At 47.5% G+C, this 16077-nt stretch overlaps 3 protein-coding genes across 6 annotated transcripts; 1 reads left to right on the forward strand and 2 right to left on the reverse strand.

Moving 5' to 3' along the window:
• Window positions 1–3499: 3499 nt before the first annotated feature.
• On the reverse strand, window positions 3500–6012 carry sdhaf1 (succinate dehydrogenase complex assembly factor 1). 2 transcript variants are annotated; one of them, XM_046386547.1, is made up of 2 exons: window positions 5862–6012; window positions 3500–4317 (listed from the first exon to the last, which is right to left on the reverse strand). In XM_046386547.1, the coding sequence occupies exon 2, from the start codon at window positions 3906–3908 to the stop codon at window positions 3660–3662; it is 249 nt and encodes an 82-aa protein (XP_046242503.1). In that variant the 5' UTR covers window positions 3909–4317; window positions 5862–6012; the 3' UTR covers window positions 3500–3659. The 2 variants fall into 2 exon arrangements, with proteins under 2 accessions (XP_046242503.1, XP_046242502.1); XM_046386546.1 differs by lacking the exon at window positions 5862–6012 and adding an exon at window positions 5026–5198.
• nudt18 (nudix (nucleoside diphosphate linked moiety X)-type motif 18) lies at window positions 5416–8358 on the forward strand. Of its 2 annotated transcripts, none has more exons than XM_046386544.1 (7): window positions 5416–5522; window positions 5882–6057; window positions 6224–6334; window positions 6415–6517; window positions 6670–6793; window positions 7218–7342; window positions 7831–8358. In XM_046386544.1, the coding sequence occupies exons 2-7, from the start codon at window positions 5884–5886 to the stop codon at window positions 8211–8213; spliced, it is 1020 nt and encodes a 339-aa protein (XP_046242500.1). In that variant the 5' UTR covers window positions 5416–5522; window positions 5882–5883; the 3' UTR covers window positions 8214–8358. The 2 variants fall into 2 exon arrangements, with proteins under 2 accessions (XP_046242500.1, XP_046242499.1); XM_046386543.1 differs by lacking the exon at window positions 5416–5522 and adding an exon at window positions 5551–5723.
• Window positions 8359–8552: 194 nt separating this feature from the next.
• LOC124057896 (protein FAM240B) lies at window positions 8553–15803 on the reverse strand. 2 transcript variants are annotated; one of them, XM_046386549.1, is made up of 3 exons: window positions 15662–15803; window positions 12458–12590; window positions 8553–8817 (listed from the first exon to the last, which is right to left on the reverse strand). In XM_046386549.1, exons 2-3 carry the CDS (start codon window positions 12577–12579, stop codon window positions 8706–8708), a joined length of 234 nt encoding a protein of 77 aa, XP_046242505.1. In that variant the 5' UTR covers window positions 12580–12590; window positions 15662–15803; the 3' UTR covers window positions 8553–8705. The 2 variants fall into 2 exon arrangements, with proteins under 2 accessions (XP_046242505.1, XP_046242504.1); XM_046386548.1 differs by lacking the exon at window positions 15662–15803 and adding an exon at window positions 13420–14201.
• Between the last annotated feature and the right edge of the window lie 274 nt (window positions 15804–16077).

The following is a 16077-nucleotide window of genomic DNA, read 5'->3' on the forward strand; positions in this document are numbered from 1 at the left end:
CCATATTAAAGCACAGCCAATGAGCGCCATGGAGCTAAGCAGGAAGCCTTCCAGGGTATTTGCATGGATCAACATGGGACATTTCTTGAATTTCCACAGGGCGTCTGTGGAAATTAAACAGCTAATTGTACAAAAACTCATCCAGCCAAATGAATTAAACAAACAATAAAAAACAAAATGAATTTATGAACGCCATTTCCATGCAGAAAAATAACCAGAATTTTTCTAAAAAAAAAAAAGAGTCATTCTTATTCTTTATTTTAACAAATCAAGAGTTGTTCAGAGTAACCATTGAGACTTCTCTTCCCTCAGAACCCATGTGCGTATCAAACTAGTGGATGGAAAACGAGGAGGAGGACGGACACCTTCGCAGTGCGTCTTTTCAAAGATAACGCCACTCAAACAGGAAGCAGCTTTGACTACGACTTGACAGACTTGAACACGACTCTGCATGTGAAAGACCTACACACAGTTAATATTCCGTCCGTCTTATTAAACCTAATCAGAATGTCTCTGCATTAAGACCAATACAGTGAGGCTGCTTGTTCAAACTTTTATTATGAAAAGGCATGAAAGTTCAGATCAACACAGCGATTAAAGGCTACAGCACACACGACAACAGTAGACGATCAGTTTCCTCTGACTCAATTTTCAAAGACTTTCAGTCTGTTTTAGTGGAATTTACACAACTCTTTAAACCAGCAGAGATCTGACTCTGGGTTTCTGTGAAACATAAACTTAATACTCATACAAATACATAATATGAAAGAAAGTGTTTCAAAACTCAGAAATAATGTGTGGTGTGGTCTCAGCTACAGAGACACAAATGTCGGGGTTTTCAGAGTGTGGGAGCTGTCTCCAGAGCTTTGACTCGAGCAGCGAAAAGCAGAACTCTCTTCTCCACCTCGGCTTTGATGTCGGCCTGCGAGGCTCGCGGGTTCTCCCGGAGGAACTGCGAGATGCTGAGGATACACTCCGTCTGAGGACACAGAGGAACCACATGAGCCAGAGGGAATATTTCACCAATACCACGGCACAGAAATACTCTGTTGCAAGTAAAAGTCCTACATAAACATCAAAATATACTAGAGGTACCACAGGTAAAAGTACTCATTATGTAGGATGGTTGATGACAGTCAAACCTCCCAATCATAAATCAACTACCAACAAGGTTCAAAGTCTCAAATGGTTTTCACTGTTGAATATTCACATACACGTTAAACTTTATAATAAATCTGCAGAGACTGAAACATGTCTGGAAGACATCATAAAGTGCATTGCATGCATCATCAGCTCTTTATTATTATACGTTTTTAGTTAATCACATTTATCTTTTATGATGTCAATGGATGATGCTTGCTCCCACACACCAATCGAAATAAAACACAGCATGCTATTTGCGTTTCATCCACACACAGCGCCCCCTGCAGGCAGCACGCAGTTACCTTGTATGCGTCCACTTTGTCCTGGCCGGTGATCCGGTTCAGCAGCTCCCTGCCGACCTGCACGCCCGTCACAGCTGTCAAGATCGTGCGGTCCTGCTCAGTCTGCGAGATCAGCCAACGCAACAGCGCCATCTGCAGGAAGGAGGAAGACATATTCAGAAACATCATTATGATGGTATTTTAAAGTTAACGAGTCATTGACAGATCATAGATGAGAACTTTTCATGTTACACTCTCCCTCAACCAGCTCCAACTGGTCTATGGATTCAGGAGGACTGGCTCAGAGCAGGTACTATCAGTATATAGCTTTATAGTGTACTATTTTTACTTACCTTGTAAATTGTTAATTTATTTCACCTCTATATTTTTTGTAACTGTTTATGCACACTTTTTGCACTCTTCTTGTGTTCTTGTGAGCTGCCACAACAGGTGAATTTCCCCACTGCGGGATCAATAAAGTTCATCTTAACGGAGAAAGGATTCAGGTCCTTTACTGAAGTAAAAGTAATAATATCACAACACAAACATCTTACAAGGCTAATCAATAAAAGCATGTAAGTATAACCAGGAAAATGTATTTTAAGTATTCAAAGTAAAACTACTCAGTATGCAGAACAGTTCCCTGCGTGTCTGTGTCCTGTCTGACCTCAGATCAGCTGACTGTGACTCCTGCAGGAGCTCATTCTGACTGTGGCTGATGATTCTGTTCTCTCTGATTCTTCAGCTGATTATTTTCTCCATGAATCCACTGATGGTTTGGTTTGTCAAACTGGTGAAACTGGTGAGACATGTGGACCCATTGAGCCAGAGGCCAAAGTGACTCCTTCACAGAGTTTGTTCAGTCCAACCAACAGTCCAAAGCTCAACATGATCACAAACACATTCAGAGGATTCAAATCATTCAGATGAAAAGCAGCAAACCGCCACAGCCAGCACGTGTGTACAGGAGACAACACTGAAAGGGGATCAGGTTGTACATGGACTTCAGATCACAGATGTAGGTTGGCTCTCAGACGAGGGTGATGGGATTTGAAGCTGCTATGTGGGCTACACATGTAACATGCGAACAGTATGAACAGTTCCTGTCCAAAATAAACATAAATATTTCTCCTAGGGATAACACTACTACATTCAGACTGATTTGAGCTCAAGAAGCCATTTTACGCCATTTTATTTTTTAAAGAATTTTACGATAATATTCTACTCATTATTACCAATCCACATTCATCAAAACCTGTTTTTTAATCTCAGAAATCCATTCAAAACTATCGCGTTATCCGGACACAATTCAACGATACCTTTTTCCGAATTCTACCTTTAAAATGCACATTTTACACATTGCATACAATTGTAATCTGCTTCAGTCTACAAATTCACCACACAAAACTGAACTGGATTATGTAAATAAGGTAAGATGTTGGGGCTGGTTTGTGCGTTTTCCTCCTTACCTGCTGAAACAACTGAGCGTTGGTCATTTCTCCTCCGGAGTTTACTGAACCCGACATGACTGCAACACTGAAAAACTGACGAATAAACGACGAAAACAAAAAAAGAGCGGACAATTACGACGAGAACAAACCGTTAGAAGGTCCTCTGTAACCAACAGTTTGAGTTAAATGAGCTATTTTCACAGATATATAGCGAAAAAAGATTAGCCTTCTGACTGCAGAGACTGACACTTCCTGTTTACGAACTTCTTCTTCTTTGGTGCCGTCTCGGTATGTCAGGCAACGACTCGCTACTGCCGCCCAGCGGACAACGCACAGCGCTCCTACCGTTTCTACAGTTTCCACAATTAATCATTTAAATATTTTTTTGCTTGCATTTTCTGCTGATGTTGATGTTAACATTTAGCTTGCAGCAGAGCCACGTCCAAGTCCAGCCTCAGCCTAACTGAGCTGCTGGCCAGTCTGAAGACTTTCAGTCAAGTTGGAAAACTACAGGATTTTTTTATGAGTAACATGAACATGGATAGAATTTACAACACCTTACTCAGCTCTATGCTACAGTGATAATTACTGCGAAATGAAGTTTTTCCACATCACAGTTTTTACCATGTGAAGTCAGAGGAAGTTTATTGGTTTTCATGAGTTAAAACAGTCACTTGTTTGCTGTTGTGATGCCATCACACCCTGCAGCATCTCAGCATGTTACTTTGGTGCTAACCAAGTCTTTGACATGTATTTCTTGGTGTCATTGGGGTCACATGAAAGATCAGCTCTTTTCTTCGGGTTTGGAGAAGGAGCCCAGCTGTTTGGTGTTGACGTCCTTCAGCTGCTCCAGCTGCCTCTGTCCTCGTCGGTACAGATACTCGATGTGCATCACGTCTGTCTTTTTGATATGAGCATTCACTCTGAACTCGTCGCGGATTCGGGGGATGAAGCCCGGTTTGTCCTGGCCAGCCCGAAGGAACTGCCGGTACAGAGCCAGGACCTGCTTCTGCAGCTTACTGTGTCGCACCATCGCAGAAACTCAACCTCACCAGACCGAAGGTTCAGAAAACCAGAAACCAGGACAACAGAAGGCAGCAGATTTGACGATATTGAAGTGAATGTGAAAACCTCTGAGTTCAGAACCTCAACAGATTCACTTCTCGTGTCAATGTGAGAGCAGATACATGATTACATCACTGACAGTGAAGGTGCTGTTGGACCCTGAATGTATCACGAGTGTAAAGCTGCAGCTACAGACTGAACACAGAGGACACTAAACACACCACGAAGCTTCACTTTGTCTCTTTCCTGTTGAGTTTTCAGCCTCTGAAGCCACAAACACCCTCATCACTTCATTCTTCTGTGTCGGAGGCCACGCAGGGGAGCCCTGATTGGCCGAGATGTTGTCTGATGAGGTGTTGAACTGATGCGACGTTTGACTGTCGGAGCAAAAGACATATTGAGATAATGAACAATGATTATGAACAAAGTTTCCATCCATTTGTTTTTATTCGCATGTTAAATTTGCACGTTTTCCACTCAAACAAAATAAAAAAGGTATCTTAGGAAAAGTGTTAGCGTTGTGTGAGGTGTATGTGTTGCTGTTAGTGAATAAACGATGACGTCTATGAACCACATGACGTGAACGTCACCTGCAAACATCAGGTGTGTGTGGAGCAAAGAGGAGGCTGCAACCTTCCTCAAATTAATACATGGAACCAACAGAAAAGATTTCCATCATGTTTTCTGTCGCTTGGCCTTTCTCTGGAGTTTTCTTCAGATCCGACATTAATTCATGTTAATTATCTTTGAGCTCTAACTGGATTAATTAAGCCGTTAAGCCATTAACAGTCAATCAGCAACATTCACATTGGGATGATTAATGAATTATTAATAAGAGTCGATAATAAATCAAACATTAAGGTGTTGAGATGCTTTCATGTTGTGGATACACAGATGTGAATACATTTGTGCACGCATTCAAATATCAGCCTGTGGCAGCTGGAGGAGACGTAGCAGCCTTACGTGCAGGCAGCATGTGACAGCCTGCTAACAGTAACGTAAAAGCCACAGAAACACAGCTAATGTCAACTGCAGCGGCAGGCTGGAGGATAAACAAGTAATACAACCAAACCAGGTGAACGTACCTGTCTCGCAAAACGATTCAAGCCGCTTCCGCTGGTGAAACTGTTCGTTTCTGACTCGAAGTCATCAGTTAGTTAATAAATCTATAAAACATACTGACTGGAGTTTAAATAGCTACGTTAGCTGATGTAAACAGCCTCCGTATGACCTTACTACACGTTACGACACTACAATATGGGACTTCCTGTAAATGATTTTCATAAAAAAATACTTACCTAATATTACAAAAGCTATTAAAAGCTCATCAGGACCGTGAAAGACATTCTTTATTATTCTTTTAAATGTAGATTACTTTTGAGCGTGTTTAGATGAATGTAACTCCTTTCAGCTAATGCGGAGTTCAGTATATAAAGACTATCGCTTTTATTTTGCCAACTCAAACTAGAAAAGTATAAGCATTTCCTGTTTAGCTTGTAGGCATCAAATGTGAAAACGGAGCAGCGACGGCCAGGACGGAAGCGCCGACCGGGAAGTGAACAGGACCGTTTATCACACAACGGTTCGTCATTTTATTTCCCTCTTTTTCCTCGGTGTTGTTAAGGTCGTGAAGCCGTTTTCCAATGACGTTAGCGAAGTGAGCTAACTACTTATCTGACTTGACTGAAGGAGTTAATCTCTGAACTGTTAACTCTGTGTGTTGACAGCAGGCTACAGGTTACTACTAACAAAATGTTAAAAACCTGTGTCTCACTGAAACGAGGTGAGCAAACCTTTTCATAACGCTGTGCTTGCGTCACAGGGAGTGTCTTCATATACTCCAGTGTGTACAGTACACACAGTACACACAGTATGTACGTCAAGCGTTTGCAGTAAGATCAAACGCCTTGCTGTGCCTCACCTGATGTGTGATGTCTGCAGACATGGAGGTGACGGAGGCAGAGCAGCGGCAGCAGGTGGAGGAGCAGGTGGAGAAGCTGCTGAGTGGTCAGGGGTCCGAGGTCTCCGGGTGTGACGTGGGCCTGGAGCAGAGTAAACCCGCCGCTCTGAGGAAGACCGTCACCTACATCGTCTGCGCCGTCATCTTCAACGATAAGGTCACCTGTCCTGATCACTTCCTGTTTCTGACATCTAACAGCACTGATGTCACAAGTTGCCACATTTTAGAAAACATGTTGTGTTGTTCTCTGAATCGGAGGTTGTCGGTTTAAAGTGCTGTGTGTGTGTGTGTGTGTGTGTGTGTGTGTGCACGCGCTCCATCAGGAGGAGGTGCTGATGGTGCAGGAGGCGAAGCAGGACTGCTATAAGCAGTGGTATCTGCCTGCAGGGAGGGTGGAGGTGGGGGAGAGTCTGGAGGAGGCGCTGAAGAGGGAGGTGAGACACACACACACACACACACACACACACACACACACACACCCTGGTTGCCTGGTTACAGTTGTGTTTGCCCACAGGTGAAGGAGGAGGCGGGGTTTGACTGTGAGCCAATCACCTTGCTGCTGATCCAGGAGCAGGGACCACAGTGGATCCGGTTCATCTTCCTGGCCAAAGTCACAGGTCAGAGGTCACACAAACACTCTCATGTTCTTCTGCTCTTCTGAGGACCCACAGTCACATCAGTCACTGCCTGAAGCTAAAACCGAGTCTGAACCCTCCATGAGACGACATGTCCGGCACTCACCTTCCTGTGTCATGTCTCTGTGTCTCAGGTGGGAGCATAAAGACTCCGTCAGCCGCAGATCAGGAGTCTCTCCAGGCGTCCTGGTGGGACAGACAGTCTGTCCTCGCTCTGAGAGGACGAGACATCCTCCGTCTCATTGAATGTGGCCTGAAGTACGACATCAAACTCTCTCAGCTTCCTGTCTTTGTGCTAAGCTAACACATCTCACTCAGAGCTTTTATAGAAGTAAAAGTACCAATACTGCAGTGTATAAGTACTCCATTGCAAGAAATGTTATTAGATTAAAAAGTACTAAAATGTCAAAAGGAAGTACCTGATGTGTGAATTATATCTTATTATATGTATATATTATATCCAGTGAAGACCCAACCTGAGGGCCCCTTCAGAGGCCTACCAGATGAATCAGAGGGGCCCTCAGGTGATTAATGGGCGAGGACAGCAGAAAAAAGGATCCGCTGCATGAATTGACTTTTGATTGTTGTTTCACAAGTTTTCCACGCTGCTTTGGTCGACGTGGTCTGGAAACAGGGAGAGGGTGAAGCTGAATGCTAACTTTGGCTGCTGTGCTGCTTTCAGGTACCGTCAGGATCCGTGGCATCCTGTCACGTTACCCATGGACCTGAGCTGCCGACACGTGGTGCAGAGACTCGTCCTGGTCTTCACCAACGCTGAGCAGCGGATCTGGATCCTGCTCATCAAAGGTGCTCGTCACATAAACAACATGCTGCTGAAAATCAGACGAGTTCAAGTCAAGTGTCACGTCCTCATGATTTCAGCCGAACGACTCGAGGAAACGTGCTTGTGACTGGACAGGATGTAAACGTTAAAGATGACCTTCTCAGCTGAGCTCTAACGTTAGCTTAGTTAGCGCAGTTAGCTGGCCTCTCATCCATGAACCTGCTCACAACGAGGTCTGTGGATTAACTGGAGGACCCGAGTCCTGATTTCAGAGACGTCGCCGCCGAGTGCCATCAGAGAAGGCAGACGTCTGGACAGTCGACATCTGCAAAACTCTGCAGCTCAGAGTATCTAAAATATGTAGCTTTGATTCCAGTTTTTAAAACCTTCTTATGTTCAATAAAAAACAACATTATTACTGTATTTGTTGAGTCTGATATTGCAAAATATTTCCAGGTTGTAGCAGAAGTAAAGTAAACTAACTAACCCCCCTCCCCTCTGTGTCCTGCAGCCCCGGTGCTCCACCTGCCCACGGCTGCAGCAGTGAAGACCCACACAGTGACCTGGGCGGCCAGCATGGTGGTGCAGGAAGCCATGCCGTCAGCGTACTACGACCAGGACGTTAACACGCTGGGCGTCTTCAGCCTGCAGCACAACGGCCGGCAGCACGGGAAGACGGACGGCGTGTGCTTCAACACGCTGGTGGCACTGGTGCCTGACCACGTCCAGCGCAATGAGGACGGGGAGAAGGCGGAGTGGACGGGGACCGGACAGCCTCCACCTGTAGAAAACCCTCGATACGTCTGGCACGAAGTCCAGAAACAAACACTGAGAGAGAAACTGCTGGAAAAGACCAAGAACAGCTCTGTGTTACCCATCCACTGCCTGTACTGACCACATGACCTCTGGGATTTAACAGAGGGACTCTTATTGTGACAGGAACACATTGACTGTTGGCTCTAAGCCAGGTGCTTTTATTCTGAAGGGGTTACATGTAAACAGAGCAATAAAGTACTAATATTTATGTTTGATCTAATAAGACATATTCTGCTCCAGTGTTCTGGGAGAACAGATCGTTCTCTGGAGACGTGGTGCACTTAGCTTAGCTTAGCATAAAGACTGGAAACGGGTTGAAACAGCTAGCCTGGCTCGCCGTTCAGGGTTCAGCCAGCAGCACGTCTAAAGCTAAAGCCACCACCGAGGACACGGGACAGCAGCCGCAGCCACCGTCTTTGCACCCCCAACCTCATCGACTGGTGGGACAAACAGAATTAGAGTTCAGATCTCAGAAACAGGAAGCTGACAGAGGAGGTTGGTTGTCTGAAAGTCAGTTTATTGCCGTTGACATCAGAAGGACACAGTTTGTCTTCGTTCTCATCCCTGAACTCATGTCAGTTCGGCTGACTTCTCCGTCTTGGTCTTCCTCATGTAGCTGTCGCTGAAGTTCTTCAGGTGTTTGGTTCGGTTCTCCAGACGGACCAGCCACTCGGCCCTCAGCCTGAAACACACACAGCAAACACACACATGGCAGACGTTCTGTCTCTTCTGCAGCCTGAAACACAGCGGCTATGTTATCACCATCCTCAGTCCACCGCGTCTCCGTCCACAGCGTGTCTGTCCACACAGTGTGTCTGTCCACACAGCATCTCAGTCTACAGCGTCTCAGTCCACAGTGTCTCAGTCCACACAGCGTCTCAGTCCACAGCGTGTCTGTCCACACAGTGTGTCTGTCCACAGCGTCTCAGTCCACAGCGTGTCTGTCCACACAGTGTGTCTGTCCACAGCGTCTCAGTCCACACAGTGTGTCTGTCCACAGCGTCTCTGTCTGCAGAGTGTGTCTCCGTCCACAGCGTCTCAGTCCACTGCGTCTCTGTCCACAGTGTCTCAGTCCACAGTGTGTCTCCATCCACAGCGTCTCAGTCCACACAGCGTCTCTGTCCACAGTGTCTCAGTCCACAGTGTGTCTCCGTCCACAGCGTCTCAGTCCACAGTGTGTCTCCGTCCACAGCGTCTCAGTCCACTGCGTCTCTGTCCACAGTGTCTCAGTCCACAGTGTGTCTCCGTCCACAGCGTCTCAGTCCACTGCGTCTCTGTCCACAGTGTCTCAGTCCACAGTGTGTCTCCGTCCACAGCGTCTCAGTCCACTGCGTCTCAGTCCACAGTGTGTCTCAGTCCACAGCGTGTCTCCGTCCACAGTGTGCGCAGCAGCAGTGAGGTCACGTGTTGTGTTCAGGAGTGTCTGGTGTCTTGGTGACAGCTGGGGTGTCATCACTGTCACATCAGCATTTCACTTCTTCTTTATTTCACCAGCAGTCAAACACACACCAACATCACTGTGTGTGTGTGAGTGTGTTTGAGTGTGTGTGTGTCTGTGCAGAGATGAAAAATGCAAACATTAATATGACAGAAAGATAAAGTACAGACCTGTACATGAATAAATGTATAAATAAATGAATAAACGTGTGTGTGTGCACACGCGTGTGTGTGTGTGTGTGTGTGTGTGTAATATAACTCTCTGTGTCAGCTGTCCTCACTGTCTCTTCACCACCTTCCTGTCGAGTTTTCTGGATTATTCCATTTGTTCTTTCAGCTGCTGATAATCCTCCTGACCTCAGCAGAGGCAGACGCAAAGACAGACAGGCAAGCAGACAGACAGACAGGCAGGCAAGCAGACAGACAGACAGACAGGCAGGCAAGCAGACAGACAAGCAGACAGACAGACAGGCAGGCAGACAGGCAGACAGACAGGCAAGCAGACAGGCTACATCCAATTGGAGTTAGTGCTGAGTGTTGTTTCCACAGAGTGAAGACAAAGTTCACACTCATTTTTAAAATGTGTCTGCTGACTCCTCACCATGACTCGGCAGGTTTACACATGAGTTTGCAACGTCTGTGTTGAAGCCACACTCTGGAAACTGCAACTTCCTGGTGGGGATGAAGGCCTGATTTTCAAACCCAAGTGAACACTAAGCCGAGTCCAGGATCACCGTGACGACGCTCTCCTGTCAGCCAATCATCTCCTGAGCTTCATCAAGACACCTCAGTGGACGAGAGATGATTATTTCCATTTGCAGATCAATCTCTCGACTAATCACTTGTTTGCTTTGTCTATAAACCAGACCCAGCAAACACAGCTGACATCACGTCTGACGGAGAAAACGCAAAGTGCAACCAGATCACATCCGGGTTCAACGTAAACCTGATCAGTTTTAATCCCGTCAGCTGATCAGCTAATCGCTGAATCCACTGAGTGCTGCAGCTCACACTCAGACTGAACATGGAGAGTGGAGAGAGTGGACACGTCCCAGCTGGAGAGCAAGATGGAAACTTCACATCATCAACATGTTAAGAACTGATTTTCTCCTCAGCTTCACACACACACACACACACACACACACTGATGTTCTTATTTAGAGCAGAATATCTTCTAATTTCAGCCTGTGTGTGTCTGCTCCGTCCGTCTGTCTGCCTCCATCAGTCATCCGTCTGTCATCGTCACCTCCACCCTCGGCCACATGTCGTTCCAGCCTCTCACACATAACAGACACAATTAGCGGGACGGGAGGCGGACTCGGAGGCGACGCGGGGCTGAGGGGTGCGGGGAAGCGGATAGCTGGAGGATTAGGAGATACACGGCACCGATGGGTGGGGGATTAGGAGCTACAGGGTAATGGAGAGCAGGGGGATTAGGTGTGACGGGCTGAGGTGGTGTGAGGTTAAGGGGGGGTGGAGGAGGAGGAGTTAGGAGGGATCGGGCTAATAGATGGTGTAACGCTAACAGGTGAAGGTTTAATAGGAGGATCTATAACATAAGCTAAACATCCTGTTACCTTGTAATGAAGCAGAAGCAGAGCAGACGTCTGTGGTACAGCTGTTACAGATGTTAACATCTTTACATCATCATCATCACTCAGACCTTCAACACCACGACCCTGTGCGTCTGTCCTCATTTGTCCTCCAGCTGAGAGACCACAGCCTGTTTATAGACAAGGACGTCCAGTCTGTGCAAAGGAGCAGGAGGAGGAGGAGGAGGAGGAGGAGCAGCAGGAGGAGCAGCAGGAGGAGGTGGAACAGAGAGGAGGAGGAGCAGAGAGGAGGAGGAGCAGAGAGGAGGAACAGCAGCAGCAGCAGGAGCAGCAGGAGGAGGAGCAGGAGGAGCAGCAGCAGCAGGAGGAGCAGGAGGAGGAGCAGCAGGAGGAGGAGCAGGAGGAGCAGCAGGAGGAGGAGGAGGTGGAGCAGGAGGAGGAGCAGCAGGAGGAGCAGCAGCAGCAGGAGCAGGAGGAGGAGGAGCAGGAGGAGGAGCAGCAGGAGGAGCAGCAGGAGGAGGAGCAGGAGGAGGAGCAGCAGGAGGAGGAGGAGCAGGAGGAGGAGCAGCAGGAGGAGCAGCAGGAGGAGCAGCAGCAGCAGGAGCAGGAGGAGGAGGAGCAGGAGGAGGTGGAGCAGGAGGAGGAGGAGCAGGAGGAGGAGCAGGAGGAGCAGCTCCTCCAGGCCTCTGGCTTTCAGGTGAGGTGTGGATGTTGTCATCCTGCAGTTGAAATGTGGCCTGAAGACGTTCAGCTGACAGAACTTCAACAAACAAGTTCTTCATGTTGAGTAAAACGTGTCAAAGCAGCCAGAGGAACATGAAGTCACTGCAGTCACTTCACCTCACAGCAGCAACAACAGCTTCACACACACACACACAGTCTGTTCACACTCTGAGCACAACACACAGCTGCAGTGTGTGTCAGTGTGTGTGTGTGTCAGTGTGTCTCTGTGTCTCTGTGTGTGTGTGTCAGTGTGTCTCTGTGTGTGTGTGTGTCAGTGTGTCTCTGTGTGTGTGTGTGTCAGTGTGTCTCTGTGTGTGTGTGTGTGTGTGTCAGTGTGTCTCTGTGTGTGTGTGTGTCAGTGTGTCTCTGTGTGTGTGTGTGTCAGTGTGTCTCTGTGTGTGTGTGTGTGTGTGTGTCAGTGTGTCTCTGTGTGTGTGTGTGTCAGTGTGTCTCTGTGTGTGTGTGTGTCAGTGTGTCTCTGTGTGTGTGTGTGTGTGTCAGTGTGTCTCTGTGTGTGTGTGTGTGTGTCAGTGTGTCTCTGTGTGTGTGTGTGTCAGTGTGTCTCTGTGTCTCTGTGTGTGTGTGTCACTGTGTGTGTGTGTGCTGTACTTCCTGAGCGCGCTCCTCTTCATCCTCTGCTCTTCGCTCTCTGCCTGTTCGCTCTGCCAGCTGATTTTCTTCTCCCAGAAGGTCTTGATGTGCAGCCTGTCGTGGATCAGAGCCAAGTTCATCTCTGCTGCACCTGAACACACACACACACACACACCAACACCTGATACACTCGAGTCCAGTACAAGTACTGCAAATCTGGGCTGAACTACAGTGTCTGAGTAAATGTACTTTGTAAACTTGCACTGCTGGTTTTGTTGAGCCGATCGGAGCTTCATGATACTCAGATGATGATACTGTGTACTGTAATACTGCAGTACTACCAGTGATCCCAAAGTTTTCTGCTTTTAATGACTGTAGTACCACTACTACAGGTTTTACTAGTACTACACGGATATGCAGAAGCGGGTAACACTCACTCAGTGCTTGCAGTATTAGTACTACACATTGAGTATTTCTGTGACACGTTTATTCATCACGTTGAGCCAACGTTCTTCTGACGTTCTTCTGACTGCTGCTGAAACGTTTGCCAGGCTCAGAACTGAACTGAAATGAATCACATCAACTGAAGGAAATAAGCAGTTCAGTGTCTCACAGTGTCCACACAGTGTCCACACAGCATGACAGTGTCCACACAGTGTCTCACAGTGTCTCACAGCATCTCACAGTGTCCACACAGTGTCCACACAGTGTCTCACAGCATCTCACAGTGTCTCACAGTGTCTCATAGCATCCCACAGTGTCTCACAGTGTCTCACAGCATCCCACAGTGTCCACACAGCATGACAGTGTCCACACAGCGTCTCACAGCGTCTCACTCTCACCCGACTGCAGCCACTGTGGTTAAAGTGTTAAAGTGGAAGACAAAAGTGAGGACTAAACAGTTTAAACTTAAATAAGTTTTACCTTGAAGGTGAAGAAGTCGTCTGAGAACAAACAGGAATTAAAGAATAAACACAAACCTTCAGAGCTTCGAGTGAGCGTCCGTCAGCCTCGCAGGGTGGACGAGTGTGTGTGTGAGACACATGGACAGCCAGTGAATCTGTCAGTAAATCAGCTCCTGTATTCCCCATCTGTCTGTCTGTCTGTCTGTCTGTCTCACCCATCTCTCTCTCCCTCCCCCACCCAGTGAACTTTCTGTACTGGGATTTGACTGGACGGACAGAGAGAGTGATGGAGGGAAAGATGGAGGGAAAGATGGAGGGAGAGCTCAGAGGTGTGAATGAACTTATTTATAGCCGATGGTCCTGGGACGTTTTATTTCAGCGTACGTTTTTGTTACCACAGACAGGAAGAGCCCAACATGGAGGTTCTCCAACGCCGCGAAGCCGTCTGGTGTTGGTGGGTGGAGGACGTCAGCGGCTCGGCTCACGCCGGCCAGCCTGACATGTGTCTCCAGCTGCTGGATGACATGATGAAAGGTGGCTCAGACGTTCATGCTGATTTATAAAATCTGTGAGCTTGTGGGCATCGAGGCCAAAGCCCAGCTGACCAATCACAGCCTCACACGCTGAGCTGCCGTTCAGTCTGAGCCTGTGAGTCCACACGGGAACCGTACGACCCGACCAGGACTCGATGCAGACACTTGGCTGATGTCTTGGTGGCAGTAATGCAGGACAGCACCAGCACGACGAGATGAAGAAGAGGACCGCACGTCCTCAGCAGGCGTTTCCAGACGTTTCAGGCCTCTGGTGTCTCCAGGGGGCGCCGTGTGAAGTCTGATTAATGTCCTCAAGTGATGTCACTTGAGTCAGGCTGTGGAGCAAAGCTTGTTTACCTGAAACCATCATTACTCTCCCTCCTGGAGGTGGAGTTGGCACATTGTGGCCCTGAGAGCCGAGTGTCTGCGGTCCAGGTGCATTGTGGGTAGTGGAGATGTCAGATTGATGTCTCTGGTTCTGCTGGATCTGGATTTGGATCTGCTGGTTCAGACTGTGAGCCTTGCAGGGTCACAGGAACGAGACGGCGAATCTGTGGACGTGCTGGAAGCTGCTGAAGCTCGCCAGCGTTTACAGAAACCACAAAACGAGCTGAGGACATCACGGAGACGGCAGGCCTGTCATCACTCGCCTTTAAAAGACCTCAGGACGGGTGGACACGTCCCTCAGCGCTCCTGCTGCCTTCAGGCGTCGCTGCGAGAATCCACCTTCAGGCTCAAGACGAAAGCTGATTCACAGACACATCACACGTGACGAGAACATGAGGGAAAACATGTGAACAAACGGGTGTTATCAGCCAACACACACACACACACACACACACACACATCACTCTGTCTGCACCCTGACAGCTGTCACACCCCGAGTCATTAAAGGTAAAGACACACACACGATCGTTTCCTCGTGTGTGTGTTGGAACATTTACTCAACACCCTGCAAGAAAACTGACCCACACAAACGATCTGTGTGTTTATAATGATGTCATTCACAGCTCCCAGTGTGTGTGTGTGTGTGTGTGTGTTGAAGACACATATATCCTGTAGACCATAAAGGCACGCTGAAAGCGCTTTTACAATGATGTCATGAACATCGGAGCACATTTTACAAGTGTGTGTGTGTGTGTGTGTGTGTGTGTGTGATTTGGGTGATAACACATGTTTGACATTTCAACCCTCTCGGGGCGTGATATGATGCTTTCCCAAGGTGTTAAATGCACACACACACACACACGCACGCACACACACACACACACACAAACAGGTTGTTATAATTCCAACATGCCGACATCACACGGCTGCTGCTATGTGACTCTGAAAGCAGCCTCGCTGACCAACAGGAAGTCCTCCTCTTCTTCTCTTTGTTGCTGACAGTCACATGAACGTTGATAACTTTGTGCTGTCTGAACAGTAAATATGACGCCACAGTCGGTTAGCTTAGCTTAGCATAAAGACTGGGTGAAACATTTAATCTTTTAACAAATTCCACCAAGCAGCTCCCCTGATTAACACACAGGCGAACACGTCGTGGTGTTACGTCCCAGACTCTTAAAAAAATTAAATTAAATTAAAAAATTAAAAAATTACAATATATTAACTCCACCAAAAAATGAACTTCCATTGCTTCTGTTATTTCTGAAAACGTAAGCTAACACACCACGTGGACACAGCAAACAGGGGTTAGCGCTGGTGCGTGCTGTTAGCCGATCGCGCTGCTCTGTCAGTGGCTTCTGGATGACAGCGTCAGCTAGCAGACTGATGCAACTCACTGCTTCCTGCAGAAACTTGGTGACATCAGGTGAGCTTGAGCAGAACACCTTGAAGTCATTTTGCAGCTTCTGATTGGTCAGCCTTGACCTCTTTCATCACTGTTGCTATTGGACCAAAAAGGCTGGCCGGTCGAGCAGGGACTTGACTCTGTTGTCCTCCTCGGGTGGAGAAAAGTCTGAACAAGAGACTGGTAGAAGAAGAAGAAGAATCACTTTATTGGCAGTATATACATATATATTTTGTTTACATCCACACACTGAATTTTTCCTCTGCATTTAACCCAACCTTGAACACACACGCAACACCCAGCAGATTACATGCAGTGAAACACACACAGGAGCAGTGGGCTGCCATGTCAGGCGCCTCGGGAGGTTAAGTGGGGGTTAAGTGCCTTGCTCAAGGGCACACCAGTCAG

The sequence above is a fragment of the Scatophagus argus genome, chromosome 4 (genome assembly GCF_020382885.2).
Source record: "Scatophagus argus isolate fScaArg1 chromosome 4, fScaArg1.pri, whole genome shotgun sequence".
Lineage (NCBI taxonomy): Eukaryota > Metazoa > Chordata > Actinopteri > Scatophagidae > Scatophagus > Scatophagus argus.